Below are 15,697 nucleotides of genomic sequence, written 5' to 3' on the forward strand. Positions count from 1 at the left end.
TCTGTGGCATTCAACATGGACAATGGTGGCGGTTCCTGCTCCTGGTGTGTCAAACCCCTCAGGTGACGTGGTCAATAGTGGCATCTGAGCGGTTAGACAGAGGGAGCTGCCACCTTTCGGGGCCCCACAAATGCAATTATAGGGTGCCTAGAATCTGTCATGGCACCAGGGGTCCTTCTGAGGATGGTCCGGCCACAGTCCATAGTACAAGCCATCAAAAGATCGCAGCTTCAAATCCCCTCAAAATAGTAAAAACACTTGAATAAAGCTCTAGAAATACTGTGTGTAAAAAAACGTCAATATAAAAAAAAATCCCTGATCCCCATTTCACACATAAAAGCATCGACGTGCCGCCTCTGTAATCAGCCAGCGTCTTAAAGGGGTTTTCTGAGATATTTGAACTGTGGATAGCCTTTCAGCAGGGGCCCGGGCCCCCACTGATCAGATACTGATCACCGATCCAGAGGATAGATGATCAGTTAAAATATTTTGGAAAACCCCTTTAAATTATCCCATTATTTAACCCACGAGGTGAACGTCTCAAATAAACCTCGTAATGCCAGAACTGTCATTCTTTGGGTCACACGGCCTCTCCAAAACATTGATAAAAAAAATGATCTAAGGTCTTATGTAATCTAAAATGGCATCGTCCATGCGAAAAGCGAGCGCCGCGGGCCATAGAGAAATGCAAAAGTTACGTTTGAACGCGGCGGCACAAAGCAATCGTCTTTCTACCCGAGTTGTAAAAGATAAAAGCCATATGAATGTGATATGGCCGCTGAATAAAGTCACCACCGCGCAGTGAACACGATGAAAACTAATCCCTAACAACAATGGCGGAATCACATCTCTCATCCCACACAAAATGGCAGCGTCCTGAAGGGGTTAAGATGCACTGCAGGACGCACCGGGTTTACAGGTCTGCGCTTTATTGTATGGATTATTGTAAGGTGGATGCTGAAGGTCCAGCACAGTGGAAGCAATGTATTACAATCTCATGTCCACTATGGGGACATCACGTCTGTCTTCTCCGATGAGACCCCTCAGGACATGACTCTAGCAGTCCAGGAAGTACGAGGCAATGTTCCCGGGGGCCGGAGCCACCTTGGACGAGAGCAGTTCCTCCACATTCTTGTAGTGGTAGAAGGTCTGACCATGGAAGAGATACAAGCCGTGTGTGTTACACATAGCACTGTCCACATCGGCGTGGATGATGGTCCTGTCTTCTCCAGAGCGCTTGCGCATGTTCAGGTCCACCAGAATAAGCTTGTTCCCTAAACAGAAGTGAAGGCCGGTTAGTGGATGCACACAATGACTGCTGGACCTCAAACCTTACATGGGCCTTCAAGCTTGACTTTGCAGCTGTCTGTAACCTACGTGCCAGCACATGTGAACCGTGATCCTGAGTGACATCCTCTTACTGTAGTCACCTCCAGAGCTGCGTTCAGACATCTGCTGGGACCAGACAGCCCCCCTCTAGGGCGCCTACACATGGTAATAAGTCATAACATCTAAATGACCCAAGGTTAAGGAGACGCCTATCCTTTATAGGATGTAAGGAGGCCTCGCTCTCTACAGAGGTGTCATGGTGCTTGTTGGACATCACAGTCACATATTCCGCTAAAATGACGGATCTTGGACTCAACATAGTGTAGAGACAAGACAATGAAGCTGTGGTGGTGGATAAGTACCTACCTGCCCCGGTAATATAATACATGCAGACACTTACCCCTGAGGAGATAGAGGTCACTGGAGTGGGGGCAGGTGAAGGCGGCATCTACTGCAGTCACCCCGCTCACCTCCCACTCCTCCTGTATGGGCTTCGGATACCCGAGAACCGGGATGTACATTTGATCCGATATGTAGACGATGACCTGGGAACCCTAAGAGAAGAGCAGAGGAGTCACTCATGATCTCGAGACCTGGGCGCCAAGTCTCCCATTACATTGTAGAAACTGTCTGCCCCATCACTCAGCTTTAGGGCCTGTTCACATGGGGCGGACTTTCCATCGGCGTTGCCATAATAAGCTGCCTCCCCCTCCTGCAGCATTGTCCCCCTCCTCCCCTTCCACAAGGACATGTAGATGACACTGTCCGCCAATACTGAGTTCTGGTGAAGACCGCCAGGCACATGGTAATGCGGCAGGGCGTACGCCGTATCCCGTGAGCCACCAAGATGTACACAGCTTTGGATGGCCGTGATGTGGCTCCCGCACAACAACATCTGAGAAAATTCATTGAAGGGGCTTTGTGGGATTTTCATACTGATGGTCTATCCTCAGGATAGGTCCTTAATATGAGATTGGCAGGAATCCAACTCCCAACACTTCCACCAACCACAGCGCCATCCATTGAACAGTGGCTGTACTTGGTATTGCAGCCCAGGCTCATTCACTTGAATGGGGCTGAGCTCCGGCTAGGCAGTGTGACCGAGGTGCTCCCCAGAACCCTGCAGCCTCTTCACACAGCTGATTGGGGGGCGCTGGGACAGACTTCTCATCACACGGGGGGTCGGCAGTGATGAGAAGTGATGAGAAGTCTGTCACTGCCGACCCCCCGTGTGATGAGAAGTCTGTCACTGCCGACCCCCCGTGTGATGAGAAGTCTGTCACTGCTGACCCCGTGTGATGAGAAGTCTGTCACTGCCGACCCCCCGTGTGATGAGAAGTCTGTCACTGCCGACCCCCCGTGTGATGAGAAGTCTGTCACTGCCGACCCCCCGTGTGATGAGAAGTCTGTCACTGCCGACCCCCCGTGTGATGAGAAGTCTGTCACTGCCGACCCCCCCGTGTGATGAGAAGTCTGTCACTGCCGACCCCCCCGTGTGATGAGAAGTCTGTCACTGCCGACCCCCCCGTGTGATGAGAAGTCTGTCACTGCCGACCCCCCGTGTGATGAGAAGTCTGTCACTGCCGACCCCCCGTATGATGAGAAGTCTGTCACTGCCGACACCCCGTGTGATGAGAAGTCTGTCACTGCCGACCCCCCGTGTGATGAGAAGTCTGTCACTGCCGACCCCCAGTGTGATGAGAAGTCTGTCACTGCCGCCCCCCCCGTGTGATGAGAAGTCTGTCACTGCCGACCCCCCGTGTGATGAGAAGTCTGTCACTGCCGACCCCCCGTGTGATGAGAAGTCTGTCACTGCCGACCCCCCCGTGTGATGAGAAGTCTGTCACTGCCGACACCCCGTGTGATGAGAAGTCTGTCACTGCCGACCCCCCGTGTGATGAGAAGTCTGTCACTGCCGACCCCCAGTGTGATGAGAAGTCTGTCACTGCCGACCCCCCCGTGTGATGAGAAGTCTGTCACTGCCGACCCCCCGTGTGATGAGAAGTCTGTCACTGCCGACCCCCCGTGTGATGAGAAGTCTGTCACTGCCGACCCCCCCGTGTGATGAGAAGTCTGTCACTGCCGACCCCCCGTGTGATGAGAAGTCTGTCACTGCCGACCCCCCGTGTGATGAGAAGTCTGTCACTGCCGCCCCCCCGTGTGATGAGAAGTCTGTCACTGCCGACCCCCCGTGTGATGAGAAGTCTGTCACTGCCGACCCCCCGTGTGATGAGAAGTCTGTCACTGCCGACCCCCCCGTGTGATGAGAAGTCTGTCACTGCCGACCCCGTGTGATGAGAAGTCTGTCACTGCCGACCCCCCGTGTGATGAGAAGTCTGTCACTGCCGACCCCCAGTGTGATGAGAAGTCTGTCACTGCCGACCCCCCATGTGATGAGAAGTCTGTCACTGCCGACCCCCCGTGTGATGAGAAGTCTGTCACTGCCGACCCCTTGTGATGAGAAGTCTGTCACTGCCGACCCCCCGTGTGATGAGAAGTCTGTCACTGCCGACCCCCCGTGTGATGAGAAGTCTGTCACTGCCGACCACTTGTGATGAGAAGTCTGTCACTGCCGACCCCCCGTGTGATGAGAAGTCTGTCACTGCCGACCCCCCGTGTGATGAGAAGTCTGTCACTGCCGACCCCCCGTGTGATGAGAAGTCTGTCACTGCCGACCCCCCGTGTGATGAGAAGTCTGTCACTGCCGACCCCCCCGTGTGATGAGAAGTCTGTCACTGCCGACCCCCCGTGTGATGAGAAGTCTGTCACTGCCGACCCCCCGTGTGATGAGAAGTCTGTCACTGCCGACCCCCCGTGTGATGAGAAGTCTGTCACTGCCGACCCCCCGTGTGATGAGAAGTCTGTCACTGCCGACACCCCGTGTGATGAGAAGTCTGTCACTGCCGACCCCCCGTGTGATGAGAAGTCTGTCACTGCCGACCCCCCGTGTGATGAGAAGTCTGTCACTGCCGACCCCCCGTGTGATGAGAAGTCTGTCACTGCCGACCCCGTGTGATGAGAAGTCTGTCACTGCCGACCCCCCCGTGTGATGAGAAGTCTGTCACTGCCGACCCCGTGTGATGAGAAGTCTGTCACTGCCGACCCCCCGTGTGATGAGAAGTCTGTCACTGCCGACCCCCCGTGTGATGAGAAGTCTGTCACTGCCCACCCCCGTGTGATGAGAAGTCTGTCACTGCCGACCCCGTGTGATGAGAAGTCTGTCACTGCCGACCCCCCGTGTGATGAGAAGTCTGTCACTGCCGACCCCCCGTGTGATGAGAAGTCTGTCACTGCCGACCCCCCGTGTGATGAGAAGTCTGTCACTGCCGACCCCCCCGTGTGATGAGAAGTCTGTCAATGCCGACCCCCCGTGTGATGAGAAGTCTGTCAATGCCGACCCCCCGTGTGATGAGAAGTCTGTCACTGCCGACCCCCCGTGTGATGAGAAGTCTGTCACTGCCGACCCCCCGTGTGATGAGAAGTCTGTCACTGCCGACCCCGTGTGATGAGAAGTCTGTCACTGCCGACCCCCCGTGTGATGAGAAGTCTGTCACTGCCGACCCCCCGTGTGATGAGAAGTCTGTCACTGCCGACCCCCCCGTGTGATGAGAAGTCTGTCACTGCCGACCCCCCGTGTGATGAGAAGTCTGTCACTGCCCACCCCCGTGTGATGAGAAGTCTGTCACTGCCGACCCCCCGTGTGATGAGAAGTCTGTCACTGCCGACCCCCCGTGTGATGAGAAGTCTGTCACTGCCGACCCCGTGTGATGAGAAGTCTGTCACTGCCGACCCCCCGTGTGATGAGAAGTCTGTCACTGCCGACCCCCCGTGTGATGAGAAGTCTGTCACTGCCGACCCCCCCGTGTGATGAGAAGTCTGTCACTGCCGACCCCCCGTGTGATGAGAAGTCTGTCACTGCCGACCCCCGTGTGATGAGAAGTCTGTCACTGCCGACCCCCCGTGTGATGAGAAGTCTGTCACTGCCGACCCCTGAGAGAGAGCGTCCTTACAGTGTATACATATTATATAAACCCATAACTGCTATTTATTTTTTACACAAAAGAAAAGTGGCAAAAAAATAGCAAAAATCTCCAGAAAAAAAACGGAGCCCAGTTGCTGATCAGTGACATACGCTCTGATTAGCGTTCGGCGGTCACAGAAAAATAGGAAAAATCCAAAAAAGTCACAAGGTGGAGGGGGAGGGGGATGAGAAAGAAGGGATCACTGCAGCAGTTCTTCTTTCACAGGAGAAGCACTGAGTGTAGCTGTGGAGGTGCACTACAAGTCCCAGCAAGCCAACCAGCAGCACAGAACCTCTCTGCAGGAAGTCACCGGCTAGAGGTTCTTCCGCCCCCTCTGCTGCTATAGCGCTGCCATAGGCTGGAACATTGCTCCAAGCACTGAGGTCCCCTACTGACCTATGGGTGACTGGTTCAGCACCAGTCACCGCCGTCCCCCCATTACTGGTTCCCACCATGCAGGAGCTGCTGTCAGTGCAGACCAGCCAATTACGGCGATTGAGGCTGCAGGGGGGCAATAAAACTTCCCGGGTTCCTTAGGTAAGATGGCTGCTCTGCCCAGCGATTACGCGCAGTGACCAGGTTTCAGTTGCGCTGTACATGTATTGCGCATGCCGTGAAGGGGTTAATAAATAAGGCTCATTATGGATTATCATCGGCTGATGCCGAGCACCGCCTGTCCACCACCTTTCAGCTAATACACGTTGTGGGGTTCAGAACAGATCAGTCATGGATGGCCCTATCCAAAGACCTAGGGTGGTCTCCTTGATGGGCCAAGAGCTGACCTCTTTCTGGTGACCTCTTATCTATCCTGCATCCAATGCTGCACGTGGTCTGCTGAGGATGTCCTCCGCTCCATCACCCCCAACAGCAGTGCCAACATACCTGAATAAAGTACATTCGGTTCTCGTGGTTGAAAACGGCGTCCACCGTACCCTGCAAGTTTTTCCAGGTGTGACTGAGAGGCCAGGCATGCCACCCATCCTTACTGGTGTCCAGCCGGAAGAACCAGCCCCCTGGAATAAGGCAAGACTATCAATGGCGGAGGTGATGACAGTCCTGAGCGCCAATGTCCATCCTCACAGACCCACAACCATAGCATCGCCTATGTGGGTCACTTCATAGGCTCAATCATCCCCTTCCCATTAGATTACCTCGGTATGCGTAGGTCCAGGACTTGTCATCAGAGCTGAAAGCCTCAAAAGATCTATTGCTGCAGCGGTCCTTGATGGACATAAGGGTGGCATTCTGCCGGGCAGCGTGTCCATGTCCTGGGTGCAAAAACATGGAATCACGTTAGTCACGTTACAATAAAGTGGCACTAATCATCCTCATTTCTGAATAATATATAGATGATAGGGATTGGCAGCGCTTGACCTGATGTTCTAGAAGTCTGACTGATCCATCTCTATTGAAGTGACATCTACCTGGCTGCTTCTATAACATGTGGTCTACCAGGACATGTATACCATAGTGCAGAACAATATAGTAGCATCGTCTAGCTTTACTGTGGGGCTCTTGGGTTCATCCTCCCAAAGAGAGGTCATCTTCTCCCTTTAGATCTAGGAGAGCAGGTCCTGCGGAATTTTGACAGTCTGGAGATCAGGTCTACCTTCTGGAGGGCCTCCACACGCATCCTCTGCTCTCTCCACAACTAGGAAAGCCTGAGGAGCAGGCCCTGCTAACTGGGGGATGGAATTATGACAGTCTGAGGATCAGGCCGAGGTTCTCTACACTCCATCCTCTGCCCCTTCCAGATCTAAGAAAACACCCCTAGAGAGAGAGGGTCTCCACACCCCATCATCTGCTTTCTCTGGATCTAAGAAAGCCCAGCTGGAGAAAGAGTCTCCACACCTGAAAATCCTGAAAAAACAGAAAAGAAGGCCCTGCTAACCGAGGAACAGAATTATGACAGCCTGGGGATTGGGTCTACCTACTCGCGAGGGTCCCTCCACACACCATCCTCTTCTCTCCCTCACTATCTAGGAAAGCCTGAAGAGCAGGCCCTGCTCACCAGGAGAGAGAGGCCTGGACTGGGATGGACTAGTGTATGGATACTGCGGTTGAGCACGTGCTATAGTCGTGCCTCTACCTTAATATTTAGGTGGCCATGAGGTGCAGGGTGCTCCACTACGTCCCTAACGTGCAGAGGTGGCTGTGGACCGAGATTTATCTATATGCAACCGGCTGTTTCATTTGATTTCACAGTAGTAATGGTGGGCCACCGCAGAAGTCATCTTAATCATCAGATTAAGGGTTAAATCCATTTACTGTATGGATTGAGAAAATTTTTGGAACCTGAAAAAATGCAGATCTGAACCCGCAAAATGTCAATGCTAACCGTGTAAATCCAATGGTTCTTACTCTAGACTGTGGCTAGAAGACTGAGGAGGTCCCTCACATGAAGACACCAACATGATGGCCAACTTGACCAATGTGGTCTCTCTGCTCAATAACTAGATGCAAATGTTCCTCCACCTCAACCGCTGAAACTCACCTCTACCGGGACACCGGACAAAGTAATCTCTGGTGTCCAGTGGTCGTGGGGACAGAACCTGCCCGCTCACTGGGTCAAATCTCGTAAAGTTGATGCCATTAAAGCAGTAATATCTTCCCAGCCACCGGACAGTGGCCGTGCAGTTCCCGAGGGCGGCCCATTGACGCTGCTTTATCGGAGGCTCCTCCTGAGCGCTGTAGATATATACATGGCCACCTGAAGAAAGGAAAGAGGTCACACCCCCTTATTACACTGTATTGTCCCTGGTGTCTACGAGTCCTATACTGTTTAGTCTGTGATGTCGCAGAGGTCACACCCCCTTATTACACTGTATTGTCCCTGGTGTCTAGGAGTCCTGTGCTGTTCAGTCTGTGATGTCACAGAGGTCACACCCCCTTATTACACTGTATTGTCCCTGGTGTCTAGGAGTCCTGTGCTGTTCAGTCTGTGATGTCAGAGAGGTCACACCCCCTTATTATACTGTATTGTCCCTGGTGTCTAGGAGTCCTATACTGTTCAGTCTGTGATGTCGCAGAGGTCACACCCCCTTATTACACTGTATTGTCCCTGGTGTCTAGGAGTCCTATACTGTTCAGTCTGTCATGTCAGAGAGGTCACACCCCCTTATTACACTGTATTGTCCCTGGTGTCTACGAGTCCTGTACTGTTCAGTCTGTGATGTCGCAGAGGTCACACCCCCTTATTACACTGTATTGTCCCTGGTGTCTAGGAGTCCTATACTGTTCAGTCTGTGATGTCGCAGAGGTCACACCCCCTTATTACACCGTATTGTCCCTGGTGTCTAGGAGTCCTGTGCTGTTCAGTCTGTGATGTCAGAGAGGTCACACCCCCTTATTATACTGTATTGTCCCTGGTGTCTAGGAGTCCTATACTGTTCAGTCTGTGATGTCAGAGAGGTCACACCCCCTTATTACACCGTATTGTCCCTGGTGTCTAGGAGTCCTATACTGTTCAGTCTGTCATGTCAGAGAGGTCACACCCCCTTATTACACTGTATTGTCCCTGGTGTCTACGAGTCCTGTACTGTTCAGTCTGTGATGTCGCAGAGGTCACACCCCCTTATTACACTGTATTGTCCCTGGTGTCTAGGAGTCCTGTACTGTTCAGTCTGTGATGTCGCAGAGGTCACACCCCCTTATTACACTGTATTGTCCCTGGTGTCTAGGAGTCCTATACTGTTCAGTCTGTGATGTCAGAGAGGTCACACCCCCTTATTACACTGTATTGTCCCTGGTGTCTAGGAGTCCTATACTGTTCAGTCTGTGATGTCACAGAGGTCACACCCCCTTATTACACTGTATTGTCCCTGGTGTCTAGGAGTCCTGTACTGTTCAGTCTGTGATGTCACAGAGGTCACACCCCCTTATTACACTGTATTGTCCCTGGTGTCTAGGAGTCCTGTGCTGTTCAGTCTGTGATGTCGCAGAGGTCACACCCCCTTATTACACTGTATTGTCCCTGGTGTCTAGGAGTCCTGTGCTGTTCAGTCTGTGATGTCGCAGAGGTCACACCCCCTTATTACACTGTATTGTCCCTGGTGTCTAGGAGTCCTATACTGTTCAGTCTGTGATGTCAGAGAGGTCACACCCCCTTATTACACTGTATTGTCCCTGGTGTCTAGGAGTCCTGTGCTGTTCAGTCTGTGATGTCGCAGAGGTCACACCCCCTTATTACACTGTATTGTCCCTGGTGTCTAGGAGTCCTGTACTGTTCAGTCTGTGATGTCGCAGAGGTCACACCCCCTTATTACACTGTATTGTCCCTGTTGTCTAGGGGTCCTATACTGTTCAGTCTGTGATGTCGCAGAGGTCACACCCCCTTATTACACCGTATTGTCCCTGGTGTCTAGGAGTCCTATACTGATCAGTCTGTGATGTCGCAGAGGTCACACCCCCTTATTACACTGTATTGTCCCTGGTGTCTAGGAGTCCTATACTGTTCAGTCTCATGTCGCAGAGGTCACACCCCCTTATTACACTGTATTGTCCCTGGTGTCTAGGAGTCCTATACTGTTCAGTCTGTGATGTCGCAGAGGTCACACCCCCTTATTACACTGTATTGTCCCTGTTGTCTAGGGGTCCTATACTGTTCAGTCTGTGATGTCGCAGAGGTCACACCCCCTTATTACACCGTATTGTCCCTGGTGTCTAGGAGTCCTATACTGTTCAGTCTGTGATGTCAGAGAGGTCACACCCCCTTATTACACTGTATTGTCCCTGGTGTCTAGGAGTCCTGTGCTGTTCAGTCTGTGATGTCACAGAGGTCACACCCCCTTATTACACTGTATTGTCCCTGGTGTCTAGGAGTCCTGTAGTGTTCAGTCTGTGATGTCGCAGAGGTCACACCCCCTTATTACACCGTATTGTCCCTGGTGTCTAGGAGCCCCGTGCTGTTCAGTCTGTGATGTCACAGAGGTCACACCCCCTTATTACACTGTATTGTCCCTGGTGTCTAGGAGTCCTGTAGTGTTCAGTCTGTGATGTCGCAGAGGTCACACCCCCTTATTACACCGTATTGTCCCTGGTGTCTAGGAGCCCCGTGCTGTTCAGTCTGTGATGTCACAGAGGTCACACCCCCTTATTACACTGTATTGTCCCTGGTGTCTAGGAGTCCTGTAGTGTTCAGTCTGTGATGTCGCAGAGGTCACACCCCCTTATTACACCGTATTGTCCCTGGTGTCTAGGAGCCCCGTGCTGTTCAGTCTGTGATGTCACAGAGGTCACACCCCCTTATTACACTGTATTGTCCCTGGTGTCTAGGAGCCCCGTGCTGTTCAGTCTGTGATGTCACAGAGGTCACACCCCCTTATTATGAACGCCCCGGGCAGTGCTCCAGTTGTCACTCCATGGCGGCGCTGTCGGCAATGTGCCTTTTCCATGGCACCAAACCTGACTTATATGGGAGCTGCTCGTCCTATCAGGGAGCAGAGGCGTTGGACCAATCAGGTGCGGCTCCAGTGTCACATGCTCTCGGCTGACCCCAGGTGCCTGTGATTGGTTCTGTGGCCTCTTGTATTGGACTTCTGTTTGGATTGATCCCGACCTCGCTGCTGCTATTTATGATCCGCTGGTTCTGACCCCGTCTGGTATTTGACTATGTGACTGTATCTGGTCTTGGTTCTGATGAATTGCTCTGGTTTCGATTCTGGCCTGATTTCGACTTTGCTTCTGGATTCTGATCCATTCCTGGGTTTGCCGGTCATTTCCCTCAGCACCTAGTCAGGAAGGGACCGCCACCCAGCTGGGGGCCTCCGCTTGGGATGGATCGTGCCTTTAGGTAGGTACAGTGGTGCGGGCGAGTTCAGGGCTCCACCATTCCTACCAAGACAAAATCACAGGCCTTACCATTGTGGCATCATGGATCCAATGTGGACCTTCGTGGACCAAATGCATGGTCTTACTCACTGATCCAGGGCCTTGCAGAAAGGGCTTAACACCAGGAGACTGTGATGTCTCCATCCCTTGTGACAGGTCCATCACAGCTCCTCAATCCCCGGGTGATTGGAAGCAATCCGTGTTGTTTCAGGAAAGCTACAGATGATATTGTCTCCTTAGACCTCCCTCCTCGAGATCAGAGCAGCAGAAAGTAGGGGACATTATCTCTGTCCTGCATGGAGATCCCCAGGAATGGGCCTCCTCTTCCTCCTCAGCCATCATCTGCTGAAATGGTCTTCTCTGTATGACGAACCCGACTGAGTGGCGTCTGCAGAATCCAGATCTGTCCAGGACTATTGTGTGGACCTCCACATGGAATGACCCGGCCCCGAGAGGTCAGTTTTGTCAGGGTTTGTCTCACTTCAGTAAGTGGCATTTATCGTGTAGAGGAAGTGAATAGAAGCCACTTACTAATATATTGTTATTCTCCATGTTGCCTCCTCTGCTGGCTGTATTCATTTTTTCCATTACATTAGACACTGCTCGTTTCCATGGTTACAGACCACCCTGTAATCCATCAGTGGTGGTGGTCGTGCTTGCACAATACAGGAAAAAGCACCATCCTATGTGCGCTCCCATGGTCCCCGCCACCAGAGAGGCTGACGCTTTTTCCTATAGTGTGCAAGCAAGACCACCACTAATGGATTGCAGGGTGGTCTGTAACCATGGAAACGATCCATCAGTGGTGGTGGTGGTGCTTGCACACTATAGGAAAAAGCGTCAGCCTCTCTAGTGGCCGGGATCACGGGAGCGCACACAGGATGGTGCTTTTTCCTATATTGTGCAAGCACGACCACCACTGATGGATTACAGGGTGGTCTGTAACCATGGAAACGAGCAGTGTATAATGTGATGGAAAAAATGAATCCAGCCAGCAGAGGAAGCAATATGGAGAATAACAATATATTAGTAAGTGGCTTCTATTCACTTCCTCTACATGATAAAGCCCTTTAAGGACCTGGTAATGAGTTACCCTCCGCCTGACTCTCTTGACGAGGCGATGAAAATGCACAGTCCCCAATGCACGCAACGGCCACGCAACGGCTGTGTGCATGAGGCCTAACTGATCGAATAACGGAAGCCTAATTCTTGGCCTAATGGAGAAGACGATGCTGATGTTCTCCTGGGTCCGTCATGGCTCCAGCATAATCCAGTTGTAATGAGTTGGAGAAATGGGGCCCAAATGTCCCCATACCTACGTGCACTGCTGGTCTGGAGATGGGGCAGGCTCCCGAATAGGTCTTCTATCTAACACCGGTATGGACTCTCCTCCGCCGCTCAGACTGTCTGATTGCACCAGTGACTTATTGCCTGGTGTAAAATCTCCTAAAGCGAGGATCTATCATCTCTGGACCTGGATGACGAGCCCCGAGGGATTCTATCCAGGACCGTTTACAGAAGGGTAGATCTCCAACGGGGACTCAGACCATGCATAGATCATAGGAGCGCTCCCTTTACCACTAATCCTGGACTTGTTGAACCCAATTCTGGGCTCAGTGGTGACCTCAGGGGGACCGCGTTTAGTAGCCCAGAGGGTCCTTGTGAGTACCTGGTCATGTCATTTGGGTTAAGCAATGCTCCTCTGTCTTCCAGAATTTGGTGAACGGTATTTTCAAGGAATGTCCGGCAGATTTCTTGTATATCTTGATGATAGATTCATTTATTCCCTGGACATATCAGAACGGTCTTACCGATACTTTGTGATACCCTGTATGTCAAACTGGAAGAATGTGTTTTCGGGGTTCAAGAGGTGCCCTTTCTTGGGAATATTCTTACCGCAAAGGCTTTTCAGATGGACTTTACCAAGGTCCAAGCTATTATAGACTCCTCTCTGAGAGCATTGCAACGCTTTCTTGGATTTGCGAACTATTACTGAAAATGTATGAACTTGTGGTAATAGCGCAGCCTGTGACTGACATGACTAAGAAGGGAGCGGACCTTCTCCATTGGCATCCAGAGGCGACTGCAGCCTTTCACTTGTTGATAAGATGTTCTCTGGAGGCCCCTGTTGTGACCCAGCCAGACCAGTCTAAGCCATTTGAGGTGGTGGCGGGAGCCGTGTTGCCCCATGGAATGTCGTCTTATACTCATCTTTGACCAAGGGGGTAATTTACAAGCAGATATACGCCACTTTTTGCTGCAGATTGGCGCACAAACATAATCTGCTCCACAATCTGGAACTTTTCCCTGCTCACGCCAGGTCTAAAGACAGGGGAAATGACGTGGGCGGGCAGGCTGGCCCATCTTATCATTTTCTACACCTGTTTTAGGCAGACAAAATGGTCTAAATCTACTTCAGCAAGGGAGCAGACGTAGATTTAGACCGGCGGTGAGTTATGTAGAGGCCGACGTCTCTACCCAAACTAGATGCATCCCCCACCAGCTAAAGGGGTATTAAGACCAGCGTCTTAATAACTAAGTGGTCCTTGGAAGAATGGCGTCACCTTCCTGAAGGACTTCAACATCAGATAACGGCTCTGACTGACCACAAGAATTTGACGTTTTTAGAATCTACAAAACCTTTCGATCCGACAAAGGCTCGGGGGGGGGGGGAACTATTTTTCGCTCAATTTAATTTTGTTATGACGTTTAGGCCTTGTCTAGGAGTTTCTGTGCCAGTTCTTCCCTGGATTCTTATCCAGAACCATTTTGCCTGAAGGTATTGTCATCTCCACTATCTCTTCGGATTTGACATGAGATCAGAGCCAATTAGGATCAGGCCATGAGAATCTTCCGGAAGGTAAGATATTTGTCCCTAACCAGTTCCATCTACGCCTCCTGGGAGAGCTTCATGGTTCTTTGTTGAGAGGACGTCCATGTATTACTGGTGGCCCGCTAGGTCTACAGACAATTCTGCATACGTATCTGTGTGTGAGGTTAGTGCTTGTTCCAAGACCCCCAGGACACGTCCTGCTGGTGAGCTCTGTCCACGGACTCCCCGTTCTATGGATTTTATCACTGATTTGCCACCTTCACAGGGGACAAACTGATTTATGGGTCATTGTGGATAGATTTAGCAAGATGTGCTATTTTGTTCCTCTCAGCCAACTGACCAATGTGAAAGTGTTGTCCTCTCCGCACATTGACCATGTAGTCCGTCCGCCTCCATGGTATCCCTGAGGACATAGTGTCGGATCCTGTGGTGCAATTTGAAGACTTTTTCCAGAAACCAATGGTCAGACAGAACAGCTAAACCAGTCTTCAGAGCAGTATGTGAGGAGAAGTATCTCTGACCGTCAGTCTGATTGGCTCTCATGGGGCTTTGGCAGAGTTCTTCATACACAACCATGAGAACAGTTCTACTGATACCTTGCCGTTCTTCTCTAATTCCACCCACGACGTTGCTCTTTTTTTGTCACCCTGTTCTGATAATCCAGAGGTGGCGAACACTGCAGATAAACTGTGCACAGTCTGGGCTCAGGTCCAATCCAACCTGAGAAGATCCCGGTGAATACAGAAGAAGGGGCTGATAATAAACGTTCTCAGGGATCTGTAGTTACTGCAAGGCGTAGATCTCTACAACAAATACTCGATGGAAGGAACCTTCTGGTAAACTCGCTCCTCCATAAACCCAATAATCTAGATTAACATTGCAGATTCTCACCTTTAAAAAATAGGATGCTGTCGGTCCTGCACTCGCCCCGGTGACACTCCACCGCAGCATCCAGGTTATCCGGAACGCCAGGAAACTCCTGACTAATGAGACGAGGGTAACCCATCACCAACTGTCCTTCAAAGTAACTCCAGACTAGTGAACCCTGAAATACATCAAGACGGCAGGAAAACTAAGAATGTGTAAAGGATGCTGAGAAAGAAACTTCTGAGTATAACGGTATATGGAGGAACGGTATATAGAGGAACAATAACGGTATATGGAGGAACGGTATATAGAGGAACAATAACGGTATATGGATAATCGGTAACGGTATATGGAGGAACAATAACGGTATATGGAGGAATGGTAACGGTATATGGAGGAACGGTATATAGAGGAACAATAACGGTATGTGGAGGAACGGTATATAGAGGAACAATAACGGTATATGGAGGATCGGTAACGGTATATGGAGGAACGGTATATAGAGGAACAATAACGGTATATGGATGATCGGTAACGGTATATGGAGGAACAATAACGGTATATGGAGGAACGGTAACGGTATATGGAGGAACGGTATATAGAGGAACAATAACGGTATGTGGAGGAACGGTATATAGAGGAACAATAACGGTATATGGAGGATCGGTAACGGTATATGGAGGAACGGTATATAGAGGAACAATAACGGTATATGGAGGAACGGTATATAGAGGAACAATTAACGGTATATGGAGGTACAATAACGGTATGTGGAGGAACGGTATATAGAGGAACAATAACGGTATATGGAGGATCG

The 15,697-nt window shown here is 51.1% G+C and overlaps 1 protein-coding gene across 2 annotated transcripts in view; it reads right to left on the reverse strand.

Annotated features, from left to right (window-relative positions):
• Window positions 1-943: 943 nt before the first annotated feature.
• The window catches only part of HPX (hemopexin), a 59,514-nt gene continuing 44,760 nt past the window's right edge, over window positions 944-15,697 (reverse strand). Inside the window, exons 5-10 of one of the 2 annotated variants that reach the window (XM_040426697.1) lie at window positions 14,905-15,058; window positions 7,846-8,061; window positions 6,503-6,619; window positions 6,234-6,364; window positions 1,730-1,883; window positions 944-1,274 (exon numbers count right to left, since the gene is read on the reverse strand). In XM_040426697.1, the coding sequence (XP_040282631.1) occupies window positions 1,057-1,274; window positions 1,730-1,883; window positions 6,234-6,364; window positions 6,503-6,619; window positions 7,846-8,061; window positions 14,905-15,058 (990 nt within the window). In that variant the 3' untranslated portion in view covers window positions 944-1,056. The remainder of the gene's footprint in view (window positions 1,275-1,729; window positions 1,884-6,233; window positions 6,365-6,502; window positions 6,620-7,845; window positions 8,062-14,904; window positions 15,059-15,697) is intronic. The other variant, XM_040426698.1, reaches the window with a different exon arrangement.

Source organism: Bufo bufo, chromosome 3 (genome assembly GCF_905171765.1).
Source record: "Bufo bufo chromosome 3, aBufBuf1.1, whole genome shotgun sequence".
In the NCBI taxonomy this organism is placed as follows: domain Eukaryota; kingdom Metazoa; phylum Chordata; class Amphibia; order Anura; family Bufonidae; genus Bufo; species Bufo bufo.